At 38.2% G+C, this 11,624-nt stretch overlaps 1 protein-coding gene across 1 annotated transcript; it reads right to left on the bottom strand.

Annotated features, from left to right (window-relative positions):
- Window positions 1-4,100: 4,100 nt before the first annotated feature.
- On the bottom strand, window positions 4,101-11,465 carry scamp2l (secretory carrier membrane protein 2, like). Its single transcript, XM_063012577.1, has 9 exons — window positions 11,372-11,465; window positions 8,950-9,021; window positions 8,229-8,312; window positions 7,827-7,950; window positions 7,624-7,752; window positions 6,553-6,712; window positions 5,900-6,001; window positions 5,509-5,626; window positions 4,101-5,389 (listed from the first exon to the last, which is right to left on the bottom strand). Exons 1-9 carry the CDS (start codon window positions 11,426-11,428, stop codon window positions 5,261-5,263), a joined length of 975 nt encoding a protein of 324 aa, XP_062868647.1. The 5' UTR covers window positions 11,429-11,465; the 3' UTR covers window positions 4,101-5,260.
- Window positions 11,466-11,624: the final 159 nt, after the last annotated feature.

Below are 11,624 nucleotides of genomic sequence, written 5' to 3'. Positions count from 1 at the left end.
CATACATGTGGCCATGTAGTGAATATACATATTTATACTATGAGACCTAAACATTCTAAAACACGCAGCCTAGATCTGCATTACTACCATTAACCAAAGTGATTAAGTTTGATACACCATTTGTAACAACACTTTAAAGTAAGCCACTAGAGTAAGTGCATGCTGAAACAGCTCCTTACACTTTTACTTATTCACTCTTCCTCACAGAGACCAGGCCACTTGCTCGTCTTCCACTATATGCATAATTAAAAGCAAGAGATTCCTCCTACGAGTGCACTTCAGATTCAGAGCACGAAATGCAGTGAAGCTGGCCGTCCACCTTGCTGTCCCTGGTGTAGATGAATGCTAAGCAAAACCCTGCTTCTGTTTATTACAGGTCTCTTTTTATTCCGAGAGCTCACAGCATTCGAGGGCACATCCATGCCACCCGCTTTATCAGGGATAGAAAGCCTACTGTTTCTTTTGCATGCCGAGCATAGCACTGCATTAAACGAGGAGCAGAATAATCATTCAATGAATTCTTAATGCTCCAGAGCACCAAAGGAATCTCAAGCACAGCACATTGTCAGATAATAAATTTGGATTGGGCATGATGAGTATCTGATTCGTTTGATTTCAGCCTCGGCTGGGGAGCAGAGGTAATAGCGGTGGATGACACAGGGCAGCCAGCACGAGCATTCAATACTGACTGAATCTACAAAGCTGATATGAGACAAAGACAAACATATATATAAAAAAACAGATGCCAGCTATGTACTCATGATTATCAGATTTTTTTCGATTTAAATAGCATGTAAAGCACCAGTCTGTCTATTTACTGCACATTTCTGCCAAAGCTTTTAGAAGATGTTCCTATGGGCAGAACCCACACATCCCTCTTGATGGACAGATATGTACTTATCTAATAGCCATGATTGTTTATTCAGCTCCAGATATGGATTGGCAGGACAGCAGGTATCTGTATACATTATACATCTGTGTACACATAATAGATTTATACATAGTACATATACACAGATCAGCCAAAACATTAAAACCACCTCCTTGTTTCTACACTCACTGTCCATTTTATCAGCTCCACTTACCATATAGGAGCACTTTGTAGTTCTACAATTACTGACTGTAGTCCATGTTTCTCTGCATGCTTTTTTAGCCTGCTTTCACCCTGTTCTTCAATGGTCAGGACCCCCACAGGACCACCACAGAGCAGGCATTATTTAGGTGGTGGATCATTTTCAGCACTGCAGTGACACTGACATGAGTGGATTAGACACAGCAGCGCTGCTGGAGTTTTTAAATACCGTGTCCTCTCACTGTCCACTCTTTTAGACACTCCTACCTAGTTGGTCCACCTTGTAGATGTAAAGTCAGAGACGATCGCTCATCTATTGCTGCTGTTTGAGTTGGTCATCTTCTAGACCTTCATCAGTGGGCACAGGACACTACCCATGGGGAGCTGTTGGCTGGATATTTTTGGTTGGTGGGCTATTCTCAGTCCAGCAGTGACAGTGAGGTGTTTAAAAACTCCATCAGCACTGCTGTGTCTGATCCACTCATACCAGCACAACACACACTAACACACCACCACCACGTCAGTGTCACTGCAGTGCTGAGAATGATCCACCACCCAAATAATACCTGCTCTGTAGTGGTCCTGGGAGAGTCCTGACCATTGAAGAACAGCATGAAAGCGGGCTAACAAAGTATGTAGAGAAATAGATGGACTATAGTCAGTAATTGTAGAACTACAAAGTGCTTCTATATGGTAAGTGGAGCTGATAAAATTGACAGTGAGTGTAAAAACAAGGAGGTGGTTTTAATGTTATGGCATATGTACATTAGTCAGTCCACTCTCTGCATGTTTTTGAAAGGTTGGGTTTTTCGAAAAACTAAGGGACCTTGAAGAAACCTGCACAGAAACAAAGAAAACAATGATTTTCAAGAACAACGATTCATCACTCCAAAGTCCAATGGTGGTGTGCTTTACAAGCCCATCCAGTGGCTAAAATGGCACATGATACTGTTAGGCTTGTGTGAATCCTTGACAGTAAAGACACAAAACCTTAGATGTAAGGGTGCTTGCTTTCTATAAGTGATTTGCTTTTTCTGTTCCATTTAACCACACATATTAACTAAAGGTTTGTATTTACATTTCCTTTAAGCATCTCTCAAAGAGCACATGCCCCTGACGATTAAATCAGCCAAAAATCTGCTTTTCTGAGAGTGTTTTCAAAGAGTGTCTGAGAGATAAAGGAAGTAATTTGAATGAAGAGGCTTGGAATGACTTATAAATGAGTTTAATTAATTCATGATTAAAGTCATTATTGAGTAATGGCTGGAAATCACTCACACTTTCTACACTGTCTAATTAACAAATTGAATGAACAAACTGCACTTTTATGAAAGACCTTCAGTCCTGCGTGAATTCCCAGTCTGGTAGTTTAATATTCCTGAGTGTTTGATGTAAAGGGTTTTGAAGCTCTGAGACAGATGCACATGGTATAAATGTATAAAGTCTTTCTCTACTTAAATAAATAAACAACGAGAGGCTTGAGTAGGTGGAAAACAAATCTGACACAACTAGACTAATGGCTAAATCTTTCATTAAGGCAATCCTGTCAGCTTTGGGTTTTTCTAAGGTAAACTCATGTGGGAATGAATCACAGACAAAATACACTGCATGAATCCAGAGCATACAGCAAGCAAACATGATGTTCTGTCTGTGTGTGGCTATTTTAGTCACACTCACTCCTAAAAAAGAGAATACAATCAAGAATACTGTCATATACCTTCCATAGACAAACACTGACAGTAGAATAAGCCATGAGGGACTCCATTGTTAACATGACAATTTTCTGCATTGTCAGAGCTTATCTGGTCAACTGTAAACTGTAAAAGTGGAATTGTGTAATAATCTTAAATTGCCAGAATCCAATAAGATCAAACGTCTGAAGAAACTGCTCAGTCTTACTAATCTCTAATTTATGCCTCTTGAAGACAAAGCTAATTTACAGGCTTTCATCAATCGTAGCTTGGTGATGGTGCTGATTGACTATTTTCCATATCCTGTCCATATTTTCCATATAACAATTACTACCATGCTCAAAACTCAACCAGCACTTACCATTGGCTGATGTAAGCAAGCCTGTAAATACACTATGCTTATTTACAGTTTCATGATAAACCTGTGCCAATACCGTGTACATACAGAATTTGACCAAAGGTTTGTGGACACCCAACACTTAAATATCTTTCATCAACTCACAAACAGCATCAATTTAAAAGCAGAATCAACTCAAGTTCTTCCACACAAAGCTTGTAGGTTCATGGGAGCATTCTTGTGCTGAAACATGACAGATGCATTACTAAACTGTGAAGCAGATACAATAAATCTAGGTAAAAGTATTGACATACGATTTTATGTAATATGCTAACATATATTCCCCTTTACCCTGGAAGATGCCTTTATGCTGCCCTAATGTAGCAAATGAAAGAAATGTATTCTAGAATCAGAGCTGGAGCCAAAGGAGTGGGTGGCATGGTGGCACTGGCTAAGTGTATATATGCAAAGACACTCGGGGTGCCGCCCCAAAATTTCTTTTATATAGCCCTAAGTGGGTGCTTCCACCCATTAATACAGGGATAAATAACCCTAATAGAGTTGTAGACTTAATACAGAACAGAATGAGAAATTACCCAGAATAAATAGATAGACAGAATAAAGCTTATGATCTGTAAAATAGATTTTGTTATAAGTTCTGTTACAGAAAATATGACTACAAATGCAAGGGCAACACTGCCCACTGCTGGGTAAAAGTATGAAATAATAATTATCAGTCGGTGCTCGAAGGTGTACCCTGAGGTTTTGTGAGTTACTGATTTTTAACCAATCCCATCAACAACCCCCTTAAAAAATAGGTTAATGTGTGATGCCCTGTGCTCTGTAAAGGGTGTATTCCTGCCCCGCACCTAGTGTTTCCGGGAAAGCTCCAAACACAAAATGATTGAATGAATGTTTGTTTCTTTGTTGAATTCAGTGGGTATGATACAATAAAAAATAACAATATTATAATAATACTTAATAGAATAATACACTAGAATTAATAATAATAGAAAACACCCAACCAGTTTTATTTTCCATCTGATTAATGTACTGTTAGATATAAATCTTTAAGTACATGAAGAGAACTTTAAACAGTCAGCATGGGTTTGGTAGAACATTAAATAACACATCTGTAACATGACATTCCCCATTCCACATTAAAATCAATAAACAGTATTAAGTTCCATATAGACGACTTTGTTCATATGTAATTGTTTGGGAACACTGAAAAGAGATTTAAATTAATAAATGTGCAAGAATGTAATATCTCTAACATAAACAAGTTCGTATTTAGTTCTAAAATGAAGTTCCACAGCAATCAGTAACAATATAACAAAGAAATCAGACGTCTTAAATACACACTGTGATAAAAGCACTGTAGAACTAACACAGCACAAACTTCAGCACAATACCCTGACATGCTAAAGTATATTGCATAAAATCGACAGAGCATGACCTGTTTTTATCACCATTTACCTTCACCATACATCCACAAAACAGATTTCTAAACATTTCCATTAACATCTACATACACACACACGTATACACACACAACTTAAATATATTTAAAATGTATTACAATGGGTATATTTTGCTAATCTTCACTATTGGCAAGTTTATTTAAGTTAAATAATGTCTGTTTCTAAAATCAAACCATCCCACTCAGCAAAACTGTGCAAAAACATTCTGATCCACACTAACAGAAACAGTGGGTTTTATCAGCAGCCTGCAAATTTTAAGGGAACAAATTTATTTCAAGAGCTAAAAATGGAGAACAGCTTGTAATTTTATGTGCATTATTATAAATCAAAATCACAATCTGATCTTAGGGTTTGCCTCCAGCAGCCATCAGAGATGAGGTGGCACATTTTGTTAAAGGTTTTTATTTTAAATACAGATTCGTCCCCTCTGTGCATTGTTATTTTTCTAAAGCTGAATTCTAAATGTTACTTTATTTGATACCATGGGCTTGTAAAGTGGAAGTAATGTGAGATTCCATTGCTCAGTGTTTCCTGGTGGAACTGGACCCGCGAATGGTAAAAATGGAAAAACAAAATTCTGCTATTCAACTCACCTCTGCTGACCTGAAAAATAAGCTTATAATGTTCCTTTAGTAACTAGATCAGTTCAAAATAAGGGCAGATGAATGATAAAGGGTTACTGGAAGGCGGAGGAGGCAGCAGTAGTGGCAGCAGTTTGAAAGGTTCTGTTGCTAATAACACCCAGAGAAAACTCCTGTTGTGCCTTCTCAAAACTCGCCTCTGTTCTCCTGTACTTAGAGTGAACCTGTGGAACAAATCCCTGAATCAGTCCACGGGGTAAGATTTACACCAGAGTCAGAACATTAATAAATAATACATAAACTGAATAAAAGTCTACACTGTGAATTATCCTACTTGACCTACCATTTTCAGCAGCATAACAGCCAGTACTGCATTCACAGTAAAGAAACCAGCCACAACCAGCATGAAGACGGCAACTGCAAGATTGGTTCTGATCATAGAGATGGAGATGATCCAACCACTATGTAAACAAACAAATGTAAACATGATTACATACAGAGCTTTGCTGCCACTATCGCACTGTACAAAAGTTAATTTAAAAAAAAGACTAATACTAGCATTTAGCAATACTGCATTTAAACACTGGATACCAACTATACAGTATTAATGCACAGAAAACCCACAATGAAATGCATATATTTAAAAATTTTATAAAATCCCCAGTACAAGCACATGCTAATTAATAAATGCACAAATAATCAATTAGTACAAATGTCACAGTAAATGAACTAACCTGTTTCCCCAGCGCGGGATGCCTACAGACTGAATGATGTACACTATTACTTGGAAGGCAAAAATAAAGAAATAAAAAAAGAAACTGAAGGAGCTGTCTGATCTGTTAGGAACACAAGACAAAGAAATACACATTATTCATTTTTCTTTCATTTTACACCCAACAATGAGCCAACTGATGCTCAGTTTTCTATTCTAAACAGAAATACATTATATAGCTTGACTGATATCCCTTTTCAAAACCATGGTTATTAATATGAAGCCCCTCCACATCACACACACAAACACAGACACAAAATAATATATAAAATGTCCTATAAAAGCTTTCAACAAAATTTGAGTGCTTTCTGTGGTAATTTTTGCCACTTTAATCCAGAGTATTTTTTTGAAATAAGGCACTGATTTTGGAAAAGAAAAGTCATTTGATGGATGTTCCAACTAATTGGAATTTCAGTCAGGGCATTACGCAGGCCAACTCACTACCAAACTCAGTAAACCATATCTTTATGGAACATGCTGTAACAGAAAGTGCCTTCCCAATACCTGTCTGATTCACCTGAACTCAATAATTAAAGAAGTGGTGTTGACATATTTTTGGTCTTATAGTGTGAACACATCATCATAGTCAGACAGCAATGATTAGGTAAAGCTCACCTGAAGGCCTTGTATACTGGTCGGTACCAACAGATGAAAGCACCAGGAGTGAAAAGAATAAACCAAAGGATGGAGAGGCCGAAGTCAACGCCACCCGCAGTGTTGGCAGTAAAATAAACCAGACATGCCAGCAGGTTCAGGAAGAGTGTCACACAGTGATCTAGAGCAAAAAGTTCAGCCAGACTGTCACATGTTTCTCTTCAACGGCTGTTAGTAGCAACGCAGGCAAGTGAAATATGCATCACATAAGGTCATAAGGTCAGAGGTCGAAATATTTTGTTACTGATGTTCACTAACAAGCAGTATTTATTGAAAAGTCTTTCCCCCTTTTTTGTCTTCTTTCCTTCCTCAATCTCTATGTCCATATATTCCTTGTTCTTTTCTTACTTTTATTTTTTCATTAGTCTTCTTTATTCCCTCATTTTCTTTCCACCTCTTTTTAATTTCAATTGTTTCCTCTTCTCAGTTCTTTTCCTTTTCTGAATGTCCTTATTTTCCTGTCTTCTTTTATATCCTTTCATTCTTCATTTTTGCATTCTATTTGTCTTTCCTTTTCTTTCATCCATGTTTGCTTTTTATTACATCCTCTTTTGTCTTCCCTCCATTCTTTTCTTATTTTTCCTTTCTTGTTTTTTTTTTATGCTTCTACCTTCCTCCTCTCCCTCTCCTTCTTCCATCGCCATTAAAAAAGCATTCTGACAGGTTACCATAAGTGCATTTGGTAATATAAATTATGCAGTATTCAGCATGATAGAGATTTGATGAGCAGTGTTCCTCTGCTGTGCTTGACTGATTTATCTAGAACAGTGGTTGAGTTTATTGGTCCTAATTTTCTTTAGATCTTTCCTCCTGTCATTCTGATGCAAAATCAAGGTGAAACAGGTTTACTGTGAATCCTTATACGAGTCACAGACGTTAATAATGTTTTCCTTTAATTTGCCACCTGTTTGTAGCTCTTAAGCAGAAACTAAACTGACTACTGAATATTCTTGCTATAAAAGAATACATCAACATGTATTTAAAAATAGAATATTTGGTTAAATTATGACTAATTATGCTATAAACACTTACACATCCAGAGGTAGTACAGCATCTTGCACACTCGTTGGAATTCAGGAGGGATTTCTTCATTAAAATCCTGGTAGAAGCAAGGCTTTATTGGGAAAAACCTTGGCAGAGGAGGCCAGTTGTTTTCTTTTCCTGGAATGAAAAGACAGTTTTTATGCCACTCTTTACCCAGCATATATCAGAAGAATGCATGTGTTCAACCGTACCCCTGCCTGTCGTGTCTCTATCTCTGTTCTGGAGTTCCTGTTCTTTGCGTTCCAGTTCGGCTGCTTTCCTCTCCAACTCTGCCTGCTGCTTCAGAAGCTCAGCCTGTGCAGCTGCAGCCGTAGCCTGTGGGATTCAAATACACAACATACTGAATATATCCGTAGCTACAGATTTCCCACAGACATACCTGCATTCCAGCTTCCTTTGAGTATCCTGCAGGCATCAATTTCTAAATGTGTTTATATTTTACACACAGAATTAAGTTCGTCATTAAAAACACAATTTTTTTGATAAATGAAGGTTCAAGTGAATTCAGTTTTTATTGCATTTTAGAAAGTATCCCAACTTTTCTGGAAATGAGGTTTGTATAATTGTCTGCATGCACACTATACTGGACTGACCTGAGGACTGGGTACCACTGTAGGGTGCAACACAGCAGGTTGAGTGGAGGCTGAGATGGGTATGGTAACTCCATTAAGATTATCCTTTAAAATGAGGGAGAAACAGAGAATTTATTCATCCATTCAGTTCCTGTACTTACTTAAAAAATCAGTTCAGTGTAAATTATTCAGTGCTAGTCAACTGCATTTTAGTTTTATATATAATACTGACAATAAAGGTCTGAGTTATCTGCCAATACCCAGAACTAATCGGATCTTAAGATTAATCAAGCTGACTTGATACGATGTATTCAAAATCCCAGCTCTGGTGCACTAGCGTGTGTTTTTACCGCTGTGCCACCTGAGCTGCATGTCCACATACTTTTGACCATAAAATTGAATTTATAGGGATTGAAAAATGCTGAAAAATTCCTCGAAGCAAAGTTTATTTGCATATTTTCTGAAAGGTTAGAACTGCATAATATGAACAAATTACCATAATGAGTTCCATTGACAACCCACACTTGATGTAACCTTAGTAAGACATGCCTGCATAATTTTGAATACTATGCACACAGTACACAATAAAACATAATTGCTTAGATGGCTCATTTGCATCCAGCAGCCCTTTACCATATCGTCATTACAAACAGTGATGTTCAGCCCCTGTTAGAAGTGCTACATTTGAAGATGTGATTCAGTATCCTCACAGTGTGTATAGTTTTAATTGTGTCAGGCCTACCAAGGTTCTGGCTGAGAACGGATTGTACTCCTCTATGGTGTCCGTGCCGGTCACCTGAGTCACTGAGGGATCCTGTCGGATAGAATATTTTGTTAAACATCACAATATAAAAACAAGAAGTCTGAAAGGTTTGAAATGCCTGATTTTAATATGGCTTTATTTTTTGACTGAAATATAGGACCACCTCAAGTAGCTTGCTGCTAACATGCATAAAATGTTATAGAGAAACCCATGCTGAGATGGGGGAAAAGGGCCAAATGTGTGACCACAGGATCAAACCCAGAAACAAAGGACTCATGTTGTTATGCAGTACCCACTATACCAGATGTGCCACGGGCGGTTCGTTGGTCTTCTGTGCTTGGTTTCGGTCCAGGCAGTACAGTTCAAATTGTGGGCCTTGACAGATGCAAACATGTTCATCTCTAAACTATGTACTGTAAAGGCGTTGAGTTTCGAGGTATTTTTCGCATAAGGATGCATGGGAAACCTGTGTTCCATGGTCCTGTGGAACTGCATATATTTTAGGCTTGTAAAATAATGGGGTTGTTTTTGACACTTAAACACTTAAAATAACACAAGTATAATATATAAAAAAAACACTGAAATACAATAAAACCTGCACTTTACTTTTACTTCTTAATTGTTTCCCTGTGCTTCTAAATCATGGAGATGCTTGATTTTGGAATACCATATTCCTTAAGGTCAGTAAGGGCACATTCATACAAGAAGTGACAAAATCGCTTTTGAGCCGGATTTGCCGTTATTTAATTTGGAGTGTTGCAGTGCACAAAACTTCTCTTTTTTTTTAAGATAAGCGTTAAAAGTGTTAAAAATGATAAGCGATCAGACTCTCTTGGAAAAGCTGATTCCCCCAATTTCTCAGCACCCCGAGCTACAACACAAGTCTAAAAGTGAAACAGGAGTAAAATTCATCTAAACACAGATACATGTGGATGCGTTCAGAGTGAATTTGATGGTTATTCCACACTAATGCAGATTCGTCTCATATTCGCACTTTATTGACGTTTTACCGAACCGTTTAAGCCGAGCTCTGAGCAAAGTTGCAGTCGCACCAACATCGAGTTTAAGGGAAACGTCGATTTCAAAGGTACAAATTTCAAAGATTTCAAAGGTTTCGAGTTTAGGGGACGTCGAGTTACAAGGTTACACTGCACAATCAATTCTAATTGCTAAAGGTTGTTTTCAGTTGATTTTTAAATCAAAACTCGATTAAAGATCGAATCGATTAAAAATGGCACCCAAACTTTGGGAGAAGGCAGCCTGGGTTCCAGCGGCGCAGTTTCTCACACAGGCGAAGTTGCAGAACGTTACGGAGCCCCTAAGGTGACATCCCCCCAAAAAAATAATAATGCGTGGCCACGCCTTATTAACTTGTGGGAATGAGATAATTAAGTCGTGGCCACCACTTAATAAGGCGTGGGGACGAGATAGTTAAATCGTGGCCACCACTTAATAAGGCGTGGGAACGAGATAGTTAAGTCGTGGCCACCACTTAATAAGGCGTGGGAACGAGATAGTTAAGTCGTGGCCACCACTTAATAAGGTGTGGTAACAAGATCCTTTTATTTTCACAGCTTACACAAATCATACAGGATCGAATATATGCTGTAGGGAATTCATGTACATGGCCATAGATGATCACACCATATTCAACTGTTTCAACCTTTTTAAGTCGTGGCCACGACATAGTAAGGAGTGGGAATGAGATCGTGGCCACGACTTAAAAAGGTTGAAACAGTTGAATATGGTGTGATCATCTATGATACTTATTTATCTCGTTCCCACGCCTTATTAAGTGGTGGCCACGACTTAATGATCTCGTTCCCACGAGTTAATAAGGCATGGCCACGCATTAATTTTTTTTTTAGGGGTTGTCACCTTAGGGGCTCCGTAGAAAATAAATATGTCCTCAGATAAATATGATTCGATTTACTTTTTACATGCTTATTTGGGTTTAATTTGTTCCTAATCGGTTTAATAATGTACACTTACACTCACTCACTGTGTGAAAGAAGATCCACCTCACACACCGGTATCAGGTGTATGGATCATGACACTGATCAGCAGAGATAAAACGAAAACATACTTCAGAAGTAGTTTTATACAATTCACAAAGAAGTGAAAGTTATAGATTCATAGTGTTACAACTAAAATGCTTTATTGTGTTTATATTCAAAATGAGTCTCATGTTTCAGTAAAACGTACCTGAATTTCCCTGACCCGCCCCAGCTCACTATTGGTTAAGATACTGTATTCTCGAATTTGATTGGCTCACTGCCTGTCAGTCTCAGTGGGCTCAAAACAACCAACCAGACAGGTTTCGCTCAGCTAACTTCTCACTCATAAACTAACTAACCGAATCGAATAACAATGTTATAAATATTAGGTATTAAACTTTTACCTGAAATGGATTGACATCAACTGGGTCCGCAAATGGATTATTATCGAAAGCGGACATTTTCTCTCCTCAGGTATAAACAGGTGCGAGCACCCGCCTTCACTAGTCCCGTAGCAACGTCTCGCGCATGCGCATTGGGAAGCTGCGGTGACGGAATCCCGTGGCGGTGTGACTGGTCTCTCAGGTCTGACTGGCACAGTAGGGACGGGTCACAGATTATAAACAACTGGCATCCATTATTAGACATAAATGCCTT

Source organism: Trichomycterus rosablanca, chromosome 17 (genome assembly GCF_030014385.1).
Source record: "Trichomycterus rosablanca isolate fTriRos1 chromosome 17, fTriRos1.hap1, whole genome shotgun sequence".
Taxonomy (NCBI): Eukaryota; Metazoa; Chordata; class Actinopteri; order Siluriformes; family Trichomycteridae; genus Trichomycterus; species Trichomycterus rosablanca.
Note: the sequence above shows the minus strand (reverse complement) of the source record. Positions and strands in the feature narration are given on the sequence as shown.

What these genes read in the sequence shown, in the direction of transcription:
- scamp2l (XM_063012577.1), bottom strand. Translation starts at nt 11,428, where the DNA reads ATGTCCGCTTTCGATAATAATCCATTTGCGGACCCAGTTGATGTCAAT. An exon ending in TAGAGACACGACAGGCAGGG is followed by an intron (nt 7,753 to 7,826) that starts GTACGGTTGAAC and finishes TTTTCATTCCAG; the next exon opens with GAAAAGAAAACAACTGGCCT. An exon ending in CTGTTATGCTGCTGAAAATG is followed by an intron (nt 5,390 to 5,508) that starts GTAGGTCAAGTA and finishes TTTGTTCCACAG; the next exon opens with GTTCACTCTAAGTACAGGAG.